This window comes from Struthio camelus, chromosome W, assembly GCF_040807025.1.
Source record: "Struthio camelus isolate bStrCam1 chromosome W, bStrCam1.hap1, whole genome shotgun sequence".
Lineage (NCBI taxonomy): Eukaryota > Metazoa > Chordata > Aves > Struthioniformes > Struthionidae > Struthio > Struthio camelus.
In genome coordinates this window covers 5,916,918-5,936,476 of record NC_090981.1, presented here as the reverse complement: position 1 = coordinate 5,936,476, position 19,559 = coordinate 5,916,918, and the positions used below count along the sequence as shown (strand labels likewise).

The window sequence follows — 19,559 nt, the reverse complement described above, 5'->3', positions numbered from 1 at the left end:
GAGTGATGTTTTCACTGCCTTACTACTGTGCCAGAGCTCTGTATTACGAGCTGTCAGCTAGTTTGGGCCTATGTATTTATCAGGGGAGAAAGGGGTGAAGGAATACTGTTAGTTTTAAGGAACAGGTCTTTCAGGGACAGAGCCTCTTCCCAGCGTTGCTTAATATCTTGTGAGACACTTTGGCTTCAAACAGTCGCTTTCATAAGGAAGAACCATGACTCTGCACATAGCCAAGAAAGCCATAGCTGCAAGGCTCTTGTGTTACCTGGGTGGTTGTGGAGACAGGGCGGTAAAGAGCAGGAGCCTTAACACACGGGGAAGGATTTACCAGCCTCAGGAATCCACAGGGAACTGGAAAGCTGCGTCCCCTGCAGCTCCCCTTGCACCGTCTCAGACATCCTCCTTTTCTATTCCTCCAGCGGAGGTTGCAGCTACAGTTTTCCATATGGTTCCCAGCTCAAGTTTCCTTTCCTTTTTATTTATTTTTATTTATTTTCTTAATTATCTGGAAGAGTGATTTTTGTTTATTCCTTATCAAACGCCTGACACACCTCACACTCCCCCCCCTTACAGTAAGTTTAATTGTGTAACCAAATGTAATGGCACTGAGGCAAATCTGAGACAGAACAGCCAGGATGAGAGACCTGGCTGGATGGCAGAGCTCAGAGGGTTGTGATCTGTGGCACAGAGTCTAGTCAGAGGCCTCTAGCTAGCGGTGTCCCCCAGGGGTCAGTCCTGGGCCCAGTCTTGTTCAATGTATTCCTCAGTGACCTGGAGGAAGGCACAGAGTGCCCCCTCAGCAAGTTTGCTGGTGATACTAAACTGGGAGGAGTGGCTGACACACCAGAGGGCTGTGCTGCCATTCAGAGGGACCTGGACAGGCTGGAGAGCTGGGCGGAGAGGAACCTCCTGAAGTTCAACCAAGGCAAGTGCAGGGTCCTGCACCTGGGGAGGAATAACCCCATGCCCCAGGACAGGCTGGGGGCTGACCTGCTGGAGAGCAGCTCTGCCGAGAAGGGCCTGGGAGTCCTGGTGGACAACAAGTTGACCATGAGCCAGCAATGTGCCCTTGGGGGCCAGGAAGGCCAAGGGTATCCTGGGGTGCATTAGGCAGAGTGTTGCCAGCAGGTGGAGGGAGGTGATCCTGCCCCTCTACTCAGCCCTGGGGAGGCCCCTCCTGGAGTCCTGTGTCCAGTGCTGGGCTCCCCAGTACAAGAGAGACATGGAGCTCCTGGAGAGAGTCCAGCGGAGGGCTACCAAGATGATGAGGGGACTGGAGCATCTCTCCTATGAGGAAAGGCTGAGGGAGCTGGGCCTGTTCAGCCTGGAGAAGAAAAGACTGAGGGGGGATCTGATCAGTGTGTACAAGTATCTGAAGGGAGGGTGTCCAGAGGATGGGGCCAGTCTCTTCTCCGTGGTGCCCAGGGACAGGACAAGAGGCAACGGGCACAAACTGAAACACAGGAAGGTCCCTCTGAACATGAGGAAAAACTTCTTTCCTGTGAGGGTGACTGGGCACTGGCACAGGTTGCCCAGAGAGGTAGTGGAGTCTCCTTCCCTGGAGATATTCAGAAGCAGTCTGCACAGAGTCCTGGGCAATGTGCTCTAGGTGACCCTGCTTGAGCAGGGGGGTTGGACTAGATGATCTCCAGAGGTCCCTTCCAACCTCAACCATTCTGTGATGTGGAAGTGAGATTAACGTCTTTTTAAGAAATGTACGTGAGTGGCCTTGAAACCAGGTGGATGTAGGTCTAGAGAGCTACCACTTGTCCAGTCTCCTTAAGGAAGGAGGAAGAGTGTGAAGAAGTTCCCTTTACATTGATAGGAGGAAGAGGGGTTAAATATGAGAAGAAAATATTTAGTGTAAGACTTCATGTTTATCTCTCAAGATGTATTTTCTTTGGAAACCACTGAGGATATACAATATGTCATAAAAATTGTAAAATATATTATTTTAAAATTCAGTTATTATACCGGCAGATTCCTTACTGAAGTCAGTGGAAGGCATTGGTTGCAAGACCCTGGACTTGTGTTTTTTTTGTTTGTTTGTAGTTTGATTGAAGTAAAAAATATTTTATCATTTTAGTACTAGTGGTATATTTGTGGCTTGAGAGCACCCTTCTCGATTTTGGCTGGTGTGCTGAGTGAATGAAAGTTATGGGAAAAGGAAACTGTAAGACAGGTATCTGTATACTGACGTTTGATATATAGTAGCTTTGTTTCTAATGCAGGTTTGGTAATAATACTAGTAAGTTGACTCTGTCTAATTATAACATGCAGAAACAGCTATCATGTTGTTACCTTATTAGTACAAAGGATGTGGAATGTTCTGTAGCACGAACATCAAAAAAGGGGATAGTTTCCGTATCTTCCCCAGGAGTATATAGCATGGCCTGAGAATAGCTGCATGGAAAAAATGTTCTTAACCCATCATCTGTTAGAAGAACCAGTATGCTTATGCTTTTTTTTTTTCTTTTTAAATCGTCTGAACCCACATGAAAATGTTCCCTCTTTTGCGTGAATAAATAACATAAAAAGGTTGTAAACCAAAGTATTTGTGCTGGTTACTGTAGGCAAAAGTAATTCCTTTTTTCAGAAGGAATGCTCCATGATATCTAGGCTAAAGGCTAGAATTACTGTATCTTTTCTGGAAACAGTGGCCAACCATTTTAAAGAAAAAAATACATGAAAGCACTCAAGAGCATTTGCTGTTCTTAGTTTCTCATTTAAGACAGTGATATTTAGTAATACCATGTTGCTTGACACAGTTGTGCTTCTATTACAGTGCAATATTTATTCCTGTGACTTTTGTTTTCAGTAAAGATACGTTTATGTTGTTTTCAGTATAATGAAGCAATTCATTTTGAAAGCATTTATACATTCGAAGAAACAAAACGCTCCGCTCTATCCTTTCAGTTCCTGGATGGAGGCCTTTTATGTGAGTGGGAGGTCAAAAGTTAATGTCAAGTTCTCAAAATAGACCTCACAAACATAAAACATGCTAAATATTATCCAAAAAACTTTTTTGGAAAGTGCATTCTTATGTTTTTGTACTTTAGTTATTAACATGTTAAAAATTAGCAAATTGCATAACATACCATTTTCTTAATCACCATTTCTAATATATACAAATATAGATCAAGTATATTCTCCAGGTATTACAGCCCTTCTTTAAAACATCAATTAGAGACTAGAGTACCAAATATTCTAGCTGCAATTCATGAAAGCAGAATGTACAAAGTATAAGATTGTATTTATATGGTAAATGTTTTTTGTTTTCTAGATATGTTTTTGTATATGGTAATTGTTTGATACTAGAAAACATCAAGTGATCCAGATTCTTTTTTTCCAGTTATAATGACTGAAATTTCATTCAGTGGAGAATAATGTTAACCAGTCAGGGGAAAGAAAGAAAAACAAAAAACCCTGTTGCTGTATATTAGACATGAAGATCACATTTTCTAAAGATTTAGGTATTTTTTTTTAAGGAGTAAAGGTATCTTATTTCCCCCATGTTAAAAATACAGGAAAAATACTATCATTTTGAATGCTAACAGTATTTGTCCTTGCTTTTGATTAAGCAAATAAAAGTGGTTTATACTGTCCCTGAAATGGTGTATGTCAGAAGTTCCTAGGAATATGAATTGTCTGTCTACTCATAATCCCTCTGAGTAACAGAAAATGAAAGAGACTTGAAAGGAATTTAAACAATCAACTTCCTCGTAAGAAATGCTGTAAGCCTTCTGAAACATAAACTTGAAGAGTAGATGTTATTATTTCATTTTACAAATGTGTATAACAATAGAAAATGTCACACTATTAAAATATGTAAATACAGACTTTGATAAGACACTAGTAATATCTAAATTATTTACCATCGAGCCATCTTGATGTTTTTTTGGATAATGTTTTATTGTAATGAGTCTTAAGTCAATCATGTGGTGATTTCCCCCCCCCCCCCCATGAATTAAAGAATCTTTCTTGGAGATATTAGCTGAGTATTAACCAGCTTGTAAATTGTTCTTTAACATGATTGCATTTTTTCAACATTATTTTAAACCTTTGTATTAGATAGGCTTACTTAATGGCTCGGAATCATACACCAAATATAAAATATAGAAGCTTAAGGACAGTTTAATGTCATTTTGGCTTTGTTGATCTGAAATTGCCCCCATAATTGCTGATGGGTACTTCATTTTCTCCTACGTTTTATATAAGTATCTTCCTCAATGAGTTAATAGAGTAGGCTAACTCAAGCCTAATCCTGCAGAACTTAAACAAACTAAACTCATTGGGAGATTCAACTCCTAGAGATCTACCGGATGTGTAAGGTTACGTGGTCCACACAATTTTTAGCATTTTCAGTTGCATTTATGAGCACAGGTGAAGGACAGTAGGTGAAATATAAAAAAAAGTTAAGAGATTCAGCTCCAATCCCCATCTTTATTCAGATAGCAGATGAGTTGCTTTTCACAAAGTCAACAAACCTAGAATGTTTTTAGTAATTTTGGTGGTGGTCACTGTATTATTACCGTTTTCTGTTTATTAATACATTATAAAAAGCATACATGCTGCTTTATAGGTAGTTGTAAACGATATTGGTCTCCTCTAAGGAGGTTACAGTTTAAAATAATATAGAGAAAATAAAAGGTTGGGTGAAGAGGGTATCAATCTATCTACCTGTATTTTTATATCAGTCTTGTCGCTATGGTGATAACCAAGCACCTCTGGGAACAGTGATCAGCTCTGCTACATTTGTGCCTTGGAGTTTACTTAAGTGAGACTGCTTTCCAAAGCTGTATTCTGTTCTCAGATAGGGGTATAAAAATCCATGTGAAAGCAAGCTGTGCAAAATTATGCAGAAGTTTCCAGAGACAGATTTGGCCCTTCAGCTGTGCAAGGAAAGAAGAGCCTGCACTGCATCTTGCACTGCTAATACTTGTCTGCTTCTACTTTTGTTCATACTTTTTCCGTGGAACAACAGCGTGAAGCAGACTGATTTTCAACAGTTTGCTGTCAGGTAGAGTTGTGGCTAGCATAAAGAAAATATTTTTGAGGATAAAATTTTTATTTGCAGCACTTTGGCTGTGTGTGTTATATCTTTAGCCAGAACTTGTTGAAGCTTTATAGGAATATGTTTCTTCCAAACCATCTACAATGGATGGCTGTAACAAATTGTTTCCCTTTAGGAAGTCCCTAGTATTTCAGAAGGATCCTTTCAAAAGCAGGGAGGAGAAGGTTGCACAGGGTGGGGTGCTGTCCTCTTTTGAACCTTCTTACAAGGCTCTGTAAAATCTTGAGGAGTTAGTGTTCCTCTCTGAAGGCAGCCAATTTACCTCTTCTCTCACTTTCTTGCCTCTAAATTGTACCCAAGCCATAAGATGATAGCTCTAGCATTGTGAAAATTATCTGATTCTAGTTTGAAAAGACAAGGAGGTTTTTCTGCTTTGTTGTTTTTTTTCAGAATTAAAGGTGGGGGAGAGGAAGACGCTGACTTCCAGTAGTGGGTTGTGCCTGGCTGCATAGTAGTAAAGTGTGGTTTTGATTATCTAGCACAAAGCTATATTTGATTAACTAAATTTCTTGTAAAGGAGTTTGAGAGTTCTGTTTCAGTAAAAAGCTTGAATTAATATTCTTTTAAGGAGCTGCAGAACATCAGATGAATTTTTAATGTTAATTTTGTCTTCACAATTATTGGCAATTCAGTGTCCTATTTAGGCTTTCTTGCAGTAGTCACTTGGAATGTCTTAATTGTGTCACTGGTACAATGAGGATGAGTATTAGTTTTATTTCTTTGAGTTTAGTGGCTACACTAGAATGCCAAGCAAAGTTTATTATCTGCTCAAGCATAGCCAGATTAAATTTGAAAGAGAATTGCTCTGCTTTAGAAAGCATTCAGACTGTCTCCATAATGAGAGGTTGTTTCTTTCCTTTTTTTTTTAATTTAAATTCATTAGTACAGTATGATGTATATGCGTATATTAATGAATTTGAGAGAAAAAAATTCATTCTTAGGTATAGGTAGTTGATACAGATTTTATAATCCCATTTTGGGAAGGAAAATGTGCGATAGCCTTGCTAATCTTTTTAAATGGATAACATTTGCTTAGTTTTGCATAAACATCTAAAGAATGTTCAAGACTATTCTTGAAACAACTCACTGTAGATTGATGTTGATGTTTCACACTACTCGTTCAATGTTATTCTTAACATTCTGAGCTGTATTCATAAAATTCTAGCAGTTCTTGCTTTGGAAGGAATCTTTACTTATCTTGCCAGGCTCTTTCATTTCTTTTCTCTTTTTTTCTTTTTCTTTTCTTTTGTTTTGTTATATAAGTCATTCATGAAATGTTATTTTGTTTTCTTTCACAGAATATTGATATTAATGTTAACTATATGTTTATAAATTACTAAAATGATGCAAAGGAGGTAATTTGGTGAATAGCAAAATGATAAGCAAGTAGAATATGCAGATGTGGATTGTGAACGAAATAAATAATTGAAAAGATGAATATGTAGCAATTTTAATTTAGAGAGGTTCCATCAGTGGAGCAAGCACTTAGCAATTGAACAATATGTACGCCTCTCCCAGGCTTTTTGTTAACGGCTCTTAATTTAAAACTATGCTTTATTAAATCTCAAAGGTCGTCACACTAATTTCTCTTCTAACTGAGCTTTTTGTAATTATTCTGTTCAATTTTTAACATAAATACAAAATTATGTGGTGTAGGTACAGGAATGGAAGTCAAGAGACCTTAGCTCTCTTCCTGGCTTATTTTGTTGCTTTGCTTGTAACTTCTGATGCTTTCTTGTTCCATAGCCTTCTCCATTAGTGTAACTGAAATAAAAATTTTTCCTAATGTCACATGACTCTTGTGAGGTGTAATCTGTTAACACTATTTAAGGACTTCGATAGTCTCAAATGGAAGATACTGCAGAACTGCAATTCATTTGATGGATAATGTAAATATGCCTACTGTATTCATTATCAGGGCTCATAATATTTCCTTATAGAAATTTCAGTCTAGTGTCTGGATGATTTGTCATCTAAATGGATTAAAAAGATGAAAATGGTCAGTCCCATATATGAGTTTATAATTGTATAGGACAGTTGATGGTGTAGGATGGTACCTAAATCTCTTTCTGTGCGTGCATCATGGAGATATGAGTTCTAATGATATTTTTGGGGCAATGGGGGTGGGGGGAAAACCAGTAACATTTGAGTACTAGGACTCCTTAGTTAGGAAGGATTGCTTGATGGTAGCTGTACCATCTAGAAGTATTTCTGCGTGGCCAACAGGCAGCTCGAATTGTGGCTGCCTTTGACAAAGGTGGTGGTGCAGACTGTAGAGACTAAGGGTACGTTTGTGTGGGGTCAGGATGAGGAAGAGTAGGTAGGTGCTCGACAGAGCTGTTTACTTCTTGTCTCTTTAGGACCCTGCTTGTTCCACTGGCCTCTCCTTTCTCTCTCCATGGCAGAGAAGAGAGACTTTAATTTTGTTCCACAACTTGCACGTAGGTGTTACTGGGTGAACTGGGGAGCATCCCCTTCGTCTCAAGTGAGTTTTGTTACAGACTCACTCAGCCTGATGTCTCTCCCTATAAACAGCCTTCGAAAGCGAGCCCGAGAGTCTGTTCCAAGTGGTAGGACAGACTGACTCTTTTGCTCAAGCTCCTGGGATGATCTCATGTGTTCTATAATATGTTGTGGATATTTTGGCACCTAAAAAGTCAGGCTAGTCCAAGACCTGAATTCTGCACAATTTCTATGTTTTCATATAGGACCATACTCAGTTTCAGCAGAAATGTGATCCTTTTGCATTCCACCACTGGAACAGCAACGAAAGAAATCATATTTTTTCTTTAGCTGGATTAGTAGTAGCAGAGAGGACATAAAACTCTCTTCCAAGTGAAATATAACTTCATAGTTGAAATCAAATATTTTTCTTCTCATGTGTCACCTCTCTATTACTGTTTTAGCTCTTACTTCTCATAGGAATTAATCTACTTCTTAATACCTGATGAGTTTATAATTTCAGCATTTTTTTTTTATTTGGGAGACAGTTCACAACAGACTGTGTTTTCTTCTGGGTAAATGTTCAGTGAAACAGTGTAGGTATAGTAATACTGCAAGCAGAAAAATGCTCAGCAGATAGAAATGTCATGCTCTGCCCAGTCTGTATAGGATGTTAATTCCGCTCAGACCCATAAATCTTCACTTTCCAGGTAACCTCTACTTCTTGTTGTCATGGAGTCCCAAGCTAAAAGCCAGGCTTCTATGAATGAGTACATTGGTAGTTTAACGGTTCTTAGTAAATGTATGTGAATGGTGACTAACAGGGTTGTGGGTTTTGATTTTGATGGCTTTTTATTTTTTCTTTTCGCTTTTCTATTAAGAATCTCCTTTTCATCTCTTTCTCTCCAGGATTATCTAATTTAGATAGAAAATTTCAACCAATGAAATATGACATTGTTTTTATTGCTTTTTTATAGGTCAAATTTAGGAGTAAACATGGAGAGTCAGGCCTAGTTTAGCAGCATTTGTTCTCTTAACAGATGCCAGTGTGGATTTTGTTTTGAGAAAGGCATTTTTGTTGTTTTAATTGAAAAACCACCTTATATTTGATCACACAATATACTGCACTTCAGATTTAATGAGTTACAACATCAAGAAATGGGAAAAGAAGTACAAGTATGCATTGTGCACCAATGTGTAAGTAAAGCTTGTATACCTAGGCTCCTGGTCTTGAATTATTTTCAAGTGATTCTCCTGAGTTTTCCTTGGCAGCCACCACATGAGTTTTGAAGCCACTCTGCCATAAGCTGCATTGCTACTTATTTAAAATGAACCATGTTTTAAGGTTTTCCATAATTTTCACAGAGTGAAAAATGTTTTTTTCCATTTTATAGTTTTGTTTTTGCAGGATGTGTACCAGGAAAAATAGCCATAATAAAATAAATTGTGCATGATCTTTGTGTATAAGGGGTTACTGCTGCCTTTGAGCAACCTGACTTCCTTCCTGGCTGTGCTATTGGAGATGATACCACTGGGGGACTTTTAAATCTCTGGCTGTAAAATCCTTGATGATGCAATAATATTTGTCAGTATTGCTGCTTGAAGACGAAGGCTCCTGGGAGGTGTTCAGAGGTTTGCAAGGTGGGAAGCTACTGAACTCTTTCCAGACTTCTAAGTTTGATAAGCCTTTATGCTCTGCTTGAATGAGAATTCATCCCTGTTCGAGAGAGTTAATCACTCTATTTAAAAGACAGTTAAATCTTTTAGTTCAGCAGCTGGATTGTTTTTTGTCTGGAGTGAAATATATAAAAATGTCAAATGACCAACCACCTTGTGTGCTTGAACCCATGAGCTCTCTTGTTCTGGTCACATTTTAGACTTCTCTCCAAAGAAGTGCCTGAGGGTTGTATCAGAGTCATATTTTTGGTGGAGAGTTACTGTTTCTAAAAGATGAGGAGGTTGGTTGGTGTGATGTTTGTTTTTTGGGGGAGGGGAGCTGGTTTTGTGTTTTTTAAGAGACATTCAGGTATGCTGTGTGGCCTTCAAGTGTCTTCTGACAGATGAGAACAGATCACTTATCTGGCTTCAGAGAGTAGATCCAGGTCTTGATTTAATTTAAACATGCAATGGCAGCTAGCAAAAAATCGACTTCAGGACAGTTTTCCTCCACCTCCCTCAGTTCAGCTGATCTTCTCTCTTACCATTTCACCTTTGCTTCCTCTGTTTATCAACTAGAGATATTCCTGGGATGATGGTGGTAGCAGTGGTTAGCAGAAGCAGTAAGGCATTCAGATCCCCTCTGGACATGAAGATTTTTTTAATCCACTTTTAAGTTTTCTTCTTGTCACCAAGTGGAACAGACCCACTCAAGAATCCCGTTTAGGTTATTATCCAGTGTTGTTGTTTATTATGGTGATAACTAAGATTTTAGGCATGTGTTACCAAGTTACATTTCTTAACTTGCTCTACTGAGAGAGACTATGGAAAGCACAGTCAGTGTGATATCAGTCAAAGTCTTGATCTTTTCATAATGCCAGTCATGGGTCTTAAAAAGGTCAAATGTGTGTGTGTGTGTATGTGTGTGTGTATATATATATGTGTGTATATACATATATATATGTGTATATATGTGTGTGTGTGTGTATATATGTGTATTGACTTTAGTGTTAGAATAGTAATAGTTCTGAACCCCAGTCTCCATTAGGAATAATGCTGTAATAAGCAGTTTTGCTTAGCTAACCCTAGTGATTCATTGTACCCAACTCTTCCTTGTTTTGTTGTAGTTAATAACGTTGCTTGTTGTTTTTTTCCCAAATTACTTTAGTTTTGGGGGAAGTATCTGAGTAAAATTCTAGGCGCATACAAGCATTTGGTATTCTATCACTATTAAGCTGTTTTCTTTTCACATAAATTGAATTTTTTACAGAAGGATTTGACTTCATGGATAAAAAATGCCATACTTGAATAAACTCACTTTCTGTGTGCTTTTCTTGCAAGCAACAGTATAAAAATAGGGACTTTCTTCCCCTTGATCATAACAATCTAAGAGAAACTACTAATGTGAAGATGATAGAAGTTCCTATATATTGTGCCAAAAATGAACATTTTCACTTCCTAATAATTTTTGAGCAATCCCCTAAATATTATCATATCTATCACTCTTATTGTTTTATCCTATTTTAGTGTTTTCTGTGCTTGGAAATTTCCCATGACTTCCTTTTTCACCAGGACTACTTTTCACACTTTACCCCTCTATACACTCCATGTAGTTAAGGAGGACTAGAAATGTTCTCTTCATTGCTGCTGCTGGTTTAACCAGAAGATTAATCTGTGGGAAAACAGCTTAATTCAGCACCAGGAAATCATTTTGTTCACAAATTTTAGTATAACTTTAGATCTCCAAGTATAATTCGTTGTTCTTTGGCTGACAAAGCCTTAGTACAGTGCCACCCAATTAAAGAACTATAAAGCTGAGTAAGATGTAGACTCCTTATGTGTTAGATTTTGCTTTGGTTTTTAATTTTGTTTGCCCATATATGACAACTTCTACAGACTTACTTTCAAAGTGCAAGTAATCTGAACTACTGTCTTCTCTAATGTAACGTGGATTGCTTTATCAGCATGTTTTCTTTCCAATTGTCTGACTTTGATTGCTACATAAACTTGCAATACAGAATTAAAAGAATTTAAAGCTTCATTTTTTTAAAGCAGAGTAGATAATACCAGCATGTTCTTTCCATCTCTATGCTAAGTTTACATTTTGTGATTTTGAAAGAATCTGGGTTTCCTCTTGAAGAAGCATCACATTGACCAAAAATGGAAGTCACTTTATATTCAAATGATTTAGAGATGTTTGGTGGGAATGATTTTCTTATGCATTAGTTAGAGCAGAACTGTTGATAAAAGAGTTAATCTTGCCAAAAAAACATACTATATAAATTCTATGCCTTATGCATTCATGTTGAACAGACTTCCATACTAAATGCATGACACACATCTTGCAGGAAAAACTGGAAAATATTACAGAATTATTTAAAAATGTTTGGTATGGTACTTTATTTCACTTCATATATAAGGCCATGTGTCTGTCATGTAGGTTTCAGAAAAAGGGAAAAACTGAGATCATCTAAGGGTAACCAGAAGCATTTTTCAGTATGTAATAGTTCTGTACTGTGTAGGTCTGTAATTTTATAAACTCTCAAGAAAAATCATGTTTGCTCCCCTCTGGTAGATTCCAAAAGCACAAAGATCTCACCTGTAGCTCAGATGAATTGGAAGATATAAGCTTAGCATTGATCCAGGACTAAATATTGCCTATAACACATCACCCTTTCTGTAGAGACCCCTGTTTGGCTAATATGTGGCTATCAGGCTGCAGGGGAACGCTTCTGTCTGGGGCCTGGCAGCACCCTGCAGAGATGGTCAGGGCAGTTGGTGTGCCGCTCTTGGCCGTGGCATGGGCTGAGGGGCTGAGCGAAGGCTCAGTGTGGGAGCAGTCTCAGTCTAACTTTACAACTTTGGAGAAGATTCTTTTTCGTTACAAAAACAATTGTTTGTCTCCCCAGGGGGAGCAAAATAGGCCTGTATATAACACTGTGCTTGGTTTTCTGGTAGGGCATGGGTAAGGAAGACTTACGTTGGAAGTTTGTTTTATACATGGGGGAGATCGGGCTGAAGGTTTCAAGGCAAAGTCCTTGGTAAGGGGCAAAAGCTTTTAGAGGCTTCCAGGTAGGATTTTTGCAGTGTGCACTACCTCACAAATACTTAAGGGTTGTCAGCGCAGCTTCGTGCTCTAACCTTGCATTGCTCTGCTTGTGAAATACACTTCTCTGATGAGACACTAAAACATCAGGCAAGGCGTAAGGCTCCCTTTGTCTTGGAAGCCAAATACTACAGCATGAGGCATAAAAGCTTTATAAAAATGATCAAAATATGATCTGGGCTGAAAGACTGAGAAGCACGGCACTGAACAATGCACCCAGGTGAATGTATTGCGTTTCTTGGAGGGCTAAGTAGCTAGGTGAACATACAAGTGTTCGTATGGCTGTGCAACTGTTCCTTTGAGATTTCAGCTCCTCCCTATAAGAAAACAAATCACATGAATAATTTAGATAAGCCCTTCTAATCAGAGAGGATGAGCTTACTGAGTTGGGGCAAAGGAAAAATGTTAGGTGATATATCCTGCATGAAATTTTCAACAGGTAGATCTTAACTTTAAATGGACAAATATTCAAAAAGTTCATTGAAAAAAGTTATCATCATTTGTGCTTTGTCTAAAGTACATAGACACAAATAAATTTAAAGGAAGGAATGGCTGCCCATTAACAAATATGAGCCAAATTTTAATTACGGCTGATTTAATCTGTTTTGGAGGTTAAAGTTTGCAGAGCTGTAATTGTTATACTGCTTCCCCCTCCCTTTTTTTTTTCCAAACAGAATTATCTATGGGTTTTATACTGCTGCCTATCATAATGTCCTGAAAGTTGGCCAACTAAGATAATTATATATATATATTTTTGCTAATAATTTTCTGAATTTTTGTGATAGTAATTCCCAAAGTTAGATGTTGTTGGGAATTTTATCTTCAGGAATGGAAACTTATGCTCGTAACTTTCACTATGCAGTGGTATACTCTAGATATTTTGGAGTGTTTTTTGTTTTAATTATTAGTTTAGTTATTTTCTCATTGCTATCCTTTTTCTATTCCTATTTTATCTTCAAAATACAAGTTTTAATTCAGTGTTGTTTTGGTTGTTACTATATGTTACTGCTGTTTTGATATGGACCTGGTCATTGTAGTTACCGTGCAAACAGCATAAGCAGGTGACACTGTTCTGCCCTGCACTGAACAAGCTCTCTGCTTTGTGCAGGAAAGTCACGTTTGTCCAGTGACTGAAGTGTATCCTTCTTATTTGTCTTGCAGGCACGGGAGAGAGTGGCAAAAGCACATTCATCAAACAGATGAGAATCATTCATGGATCAGGTTACTCTGATGAAGACAAAAGGGGCTTTACAAAACTGGTGTATCAGAATATATTTACAGCAATGCAAGCCATGATCAGAGCCATGGATACCCTCAAAATCCCATACAAGCATGAACACAATAAGGTGAGATTTTTGTTTATCTCCATAGCTGAAGCTCTTCCTCTTTTTATCTTTAGAAAATGTACAGAGGGTCTCTAAAAACTATACATGGCATATAACTTATACTGTACTTAAAGTTTAGAAGAAAAGGGCTTCTTCCAGCTCCCGCCTCTAGCTCTCTGCCCTTTGCACTCACTGCCCTGACAAAACAGAGGAGACAAGAGAGATCCTCTTAACAAGATGTCTGGGGGGTTTGTCATGGGGAGAAAGTTAAGGGCAGGCTGGTGGTTGCCTGTGGCTTTAGTCATCTCTTTTCCTTTCCTCCCAACCCATGTTATAGCCAGAGCACAGTTAAACCATTCTTGTGGTCTTTTACCAGTACTGCTTAAGGTTTGCCATTAATATTACTTGGGAAAAAGTTCAAATTAATAGAAAAATAGGTGGGGATATCTACTTGTGTATGAGTATATTATGAAATAAAATTTGACACAAGGCCTTAGGACAAGCAAGTTCATTTGAGACTGATGACATCACTGAATTTTAGGAGGAGGAAAATACATTTAAAGCATTTTTAAGGTTTATCTTTGACGAGCCTAAATTCTTTCCATTTTTTTTATATTGCCTTTTTTTAAAGAAAGATAAAATATTTTAAGCATTCCATGAAGGAGAGTGAAATGCTTAATATTTACTTGAATAGAAGGGGGGTTTGTTGCATGGGAAGGCACAGAATTACATAGCTATATCTCCCACTCCTTGCCATGGGAGTGGTACATCTTTGAGAACTGTCCTGATTTTTACTGTTGACTCATTATCAGTAACTGCGTCAGAGAGGTTAAATTCTCTCATGAGTGGAAGGTTCACCTTTCCTTGAATCTTGTGAAAGGAGATTTAATTATTTTTTAGTAATCTTGGATGAAAATTATACTTACTCTGCTGGATTACTTTTCTTTTATTCTAGTATTTGTTTAAATGTCAGAAACTATCGAAGAGCAGGGAAATTTGCAATGATGAAATAAGTTTCCATTAACCAGGGAAAAGAGGATGAAATAAATTTAGTGTTAGGATAGAAGTATTTTGTGCTTAAATATATGAAGTTTAATTATTAAAATTGAACTGCAGTACGTGTTTTAAGGTATCTTATTTAGAAGTAGGAAAGGTGAAGCTTATTACCGGGTAAAAAACACTTTGTTTCTCCATTCAGGTCTGCCAAAGTCACTGCAGCTGGTCATCACTTTGGTGACATAATGGTGCAGTAACCAAAGAATCTTGCATGAGCCTGGGTTTATGCAGTGGGAAGTTAGGCAGATCCTGCTGTCAAAATCCATATTGTTAACTTTCTTTAACGTGGGGGTGTTCTTAGTTTTTCTGCTGTATGTGGTGTTTTTTTTGTTTTGGGTTTTTTTTTTTTTTAGGACATTAAAAAAGTTAGAAAAACTTGTCCTAAATAGTAAAAGAGTATGTTGAACTGAACTTTCTAGTATGACTGAATGCTGGAGCTGTCCGATTTCCCCTTGCCCCTCAGAAATCAAAATCAAAGTAATTAGTATTTATTTTTAAAAATTGCATTTATGTGTGTATTTCAGCTTGCTAGCTCCATGTTTTTGCTGTACATAGAGCACAATTTCTTGAAAAGCTAGTTGATTGTGAAGCACACATTTTTCTTCAAAACTGGAATTGACTTATTTTGCTGTAGTATCTGGAAGTCCTAATTATATATAAATCGTTTTTTTTCCTTATTTTGTATTACAGAGTATATATTCTATAGTTACTATTCAAATTCTGAGTGTTTAATTTATATATGTTTTTATATAGTTGAAGCCAGTTAGTCAGATGTGGCATAGCTGTATACACATGGCCAGATCTTTCCAGTTAGAGCTGTTGACTTTATCTGTGAGAGAATAACTTTCCTGAAAGTGAGCATTTATCCTTGCACTCAGCTATTTCACAAGCATTTCCATCAGTTTTAATAGGGCTACATGTGGAATAAAGTACAACTCACCAAATGATAAGTTCTAGATACAATTCCTTTAAAAATTCCATCTGGAAATAGAATGGAAAACAAACTTTCCACAAAGTCATGCCAAACTACCAAAGACTACTTTTATGCTTTGTATGCAAGGTCACTTTAAAGTAGTAAACTTTTTTTTTTCTTCAGTCTGTTGAAAACACACTCATTAGCCTAGCAGCCCAGAAAACACAGGAAGGGTACTTCCTATTAATTTGAATCTCCTATCAGGAAATCCTATCTCTGGAGAGAGTATCTCAGAGTTTGAGTAACAGCATATTTTTAGCACAGTACTTGTTTTGCACAATAGTTTAGAAAACTACAGCTCAAGCTGATATTGATGTGATTGGGCCTAAAGAAACGAGGGTAAAGTGTCCCTTTTTTTTATCAAAGTCTTCATGTTCGAGGTTAGTCTTTGGGGTCACAGTAGAAATGTTTTTGTCTTACTGTACCAGTTTTCTTAACTTAAGTAAAGAATCACTAAAACTAGGGTGTTTTTAATCTCTGAATGCTTCTGGAATTTGAAGTGTTTTCTTGTCAAAAAGTTCAATTAAGTTGGCAGTTGGAAACTTTGTATAGTGTAAAACATCACAACAACATCTAGACTGGATTATTTTAATATAGTCAACCTAGGCAGAGGCAAGTTTTAAGTTAGGCAAGTTAGAGCATATGCATTAGTGCAGTTCTTCCAGAGTTGTGTCAGCTTCATAGACACCAATATATCTAGAGGCAGAGTCTGAAATGCATGGTCCTATATTATAATAATCTAGGCTCTTTGAAAGATTTATTATCAGACTAGTGAAAATCAATTGAGAAAGGTAAATATTGGTGTTTAGATTTTAATGTCTCAATGATGGTAGGGCGTTGTATCAGGCAAGACATTTCTCTTGTTAAACTGCAGAATATGAGCTCTACTGAGGTTTAAGATAATGGGTCAGCGTGATCTCTTCTCTTAGGAATTTGTCTGTCATAGGAAATGGTGGCTTATGGATTGGGTTTTAGTTTCCTTTTGGGTAAATGTTACTGTGTTTCTGTTACTTATTTTTTAACCAGAAGTTGTGAAGTCTTTATATGCACCTTGAGTTTTAGAGTGAGAAGAATTTTATCAAATACAGAAAAGCCTTAGTTTCATATAGAAATGTGCATAAGCAATTACCAAAATTGCCGGTCTTTGCAAAATTTTTGTGGATGTACAGTAGTAACTCAGGGGCAAGCATAGACATTCAAATTCACATTTTATAAATCTAAAATATAGATTTATGGGTTTTTTTAAATCTTTTTAGAGTCTGTCTCTTTAGAAATCTGACCTATGTATCTCTGTTCTTGTTGGTCCTTTCAAATACCAAATTAAGAAAAGCATTAATTTTAATCTTTTAACTTCTCATGTTCTTAGTGTTCTCCATAGTGGCTTAGAAGCCATTGTTTCAAATAATATAGTCCCATTTTTTTATCTGTTTTTACATGTCTAATATTGCTGAAGGTGGGAGTGTACCTGGACAGCTTTTTATTTTTATTTTTCTCTCCTGTTGTTACAGCAGTTCTATGAAACAAATCTGCTACTATACTAAACAACTACCATCATGGTTACCATTCTCTTTCAATGCAATTTCCAGAAGACAAGTTGCCTCTTCCTACTGTGAGACTACCAGGAAGGTGTCACTCAGTGGTGATTAACAGGCAGGAAATCTTACTTGAATCCCATGTCCATAATTTCCTGTGAGACTTCTTAAATATTCATAACAAGATACTTAATGTGAGTAACATAATAACAGAACAGACTACAAGAAAATTGTTAAAGAGGCTGAAAACATAAAAGTAAGTCTTACTGTAAGCCAAGAAGTTTTCTCTAAGCTTCATAGAGTGGTTCCACGGTAGAAGTCGTTTCCATATTTACACCTATACCCTATAGGGAATGTTTTAAAATGGATATAAGCAGGTATGGGAAATGCTTTTGAAGTCCACAATCTTACTGACGTTATCTTCTAGGCTGAGTTTACCTCATTGATAGCTTGTTTCTTCTTAGTCCATTGTAATATGCAAATAAAAATACAATAGTAAGACATCAGGAGCAGGTATGGATGTCAGATGACATACATTTTTAAGGAAACAAACTGGAGTCTTAAATCTCTTAGACCTCTCCTGTGAAATTTGATATCAAACAAATATAGGTTGGAAAAAAGGGCCTAGCTCATATACCTCACTTGATCTGCAAAGAGTATGAAGGATTGAATCCTGAGCAGCCGTGTGCAAGCTATGTGAGGTTCTCTGACTTTCAGATGATGCAGAATGTGTGGGATTTCTGGCCTTTTTTAAAAAAGAATGATGTTCTTGGGATGTTGAAACAAAATGCTGAAGAACAGCTATTGGTTTGGAACACACACAAAAAGTGGCTCTTCAAGCAGATGGGGAAACCCAAACTGTGCTATCTGCACAAACAGTATTCTTCAGTGTCTCAAACCTAAAGCAGAGAGTTTAAAAGCAGGTTGCAGGAAAAGGGGATTTATACTAATAATGTTAGTTAGTATTCAACATACCCTAGTACTCTCAGATGTCCTCCTCCAGGCACACAAAAATAAAGAAAAATTATCCAATAAATAGAAGCCATGCAGACAGGTAAATGCTTCTAATACTGTGAAGCTTCAGATGCAATTTTTTGGCAAGAAATAGACTGCCTAAAAGCCAGCCAACATGGAAGAGAGTATAGTAAGATTTAAAGTATCCTAATCAATTAACAACATATCTTCAGTTCCTTTATCTGAATCTACTTTTTTTTCCAGGAGCCTTGATGTGAGGGTAAACACTGGCTCCCCAACAGCTTTACATTTCCTCTCATGAGGACATTCATACAAGGAGAGCTTTAGGGGCTCCAGTAAAACCATGAACAATTTCTTCCTCAGTGCTTCATAGAAAATGTTGGTAGACTTCCACAATCCTACATAGATCTCACTCCCTCCCCAGCTGCTTTTCTCCTCTTTTTGACAGTATTTCCCTGTCAGTCACTTATTCCTCTCATGCCCAGCCTTTCTCTCTGGCATCTTTCTCCCTCCAGTCTTATATACCTGCGACCTCATCCAGTCCTTACCTACTCAACCTGCTCTCTACTGTTTTCCTTCTTCTTTATATCTGAATGAAGTTTTTTTGAAAATCATCTTTTATCCATGTAGTGACTTGCATCCTGGTTGCCTTCTACCAGTTCACTTATCTCCCCTTATTTGTTTGCCCTTTGGTTAGAGCAGAGGGCTCTTGGATTTGACTGTATTCCTCCAATGAATTTGAAAATTACTTGTTTCCTCTGTTACATTCTGCTTAACTGTTTCATAGTTTATCTCAACAAAAATGTGAGTTTTGGGTACTTTTCCAAAGGTAGGAAAAATTATTTTGTATCAGAGGTAAAGTAGACTAGCAGGGTTGTGTGTTCCCATGATGAGCTGAAAATATCTTTCTTAAAAATAAGCATACAGATATACAAATAAACATTCTTCCTCTTCCCAGTAAAATTAGAGGTAATTTAATGTATATAAATGAGGAGACTGTCTTAGCCTTCAGTTCTGCAAACTTAAATGTAAGCATTTGTAGTTTTGTACATGTAATTTTGAAAGGATTAGGACCTTGGTTATGGAATATGTATGCCAAATACAGGATACTGTGGGCATACATTTGAAAACTCAATGTTAGCTACTCTTTTTGCAGTGCAGTAAGATTCCTTCCTTCCTCCTTTTATATTTGAAGAGAAGCTCTTTATTTTTTTAAATATAACATTTTAAGTGACTAACTGCCCTTTGCTAACAGGAAGTGATAAGTATATACAAAAGCACATGCGTGGGATGCGATGTCAGTGTTTTATCTTTCCAATTCCACCATTTCACCACTTCTGCTAGTGTGGCGAATGGGTGGTGATAATGCTTACTTACAGATTCCTATTTTATGATTGCTCATACCGCGGTTAAAGGACCA

At 37.3% G+C, this 19,559-nt stretch overlaps 1 protein-coding gene across 1 annotated transcript in view; it reads left to right on the top strand.

Moving 5' to 3' along the window:
• The window catches only part of LOC104146280 (guanine nucleotide-binding protein G(q) subunit alpha), a 130,286-nt gene that overhangs the window by 32,393 nt on the left and 78,334 nt on the right, over positions 1 to 19,559 (top strand). The window contains exon 2 of the mRNA XM_068925598.1: positions 13,440 to 13,624. Coding sequence (XP_068781699.1) covers positions 13,440 to 13,624 — 185 coding nt within the window. The remainder of the gene's footprint in view (positions 1 to 13,439; positions 13,625 to 19,559) is intronic.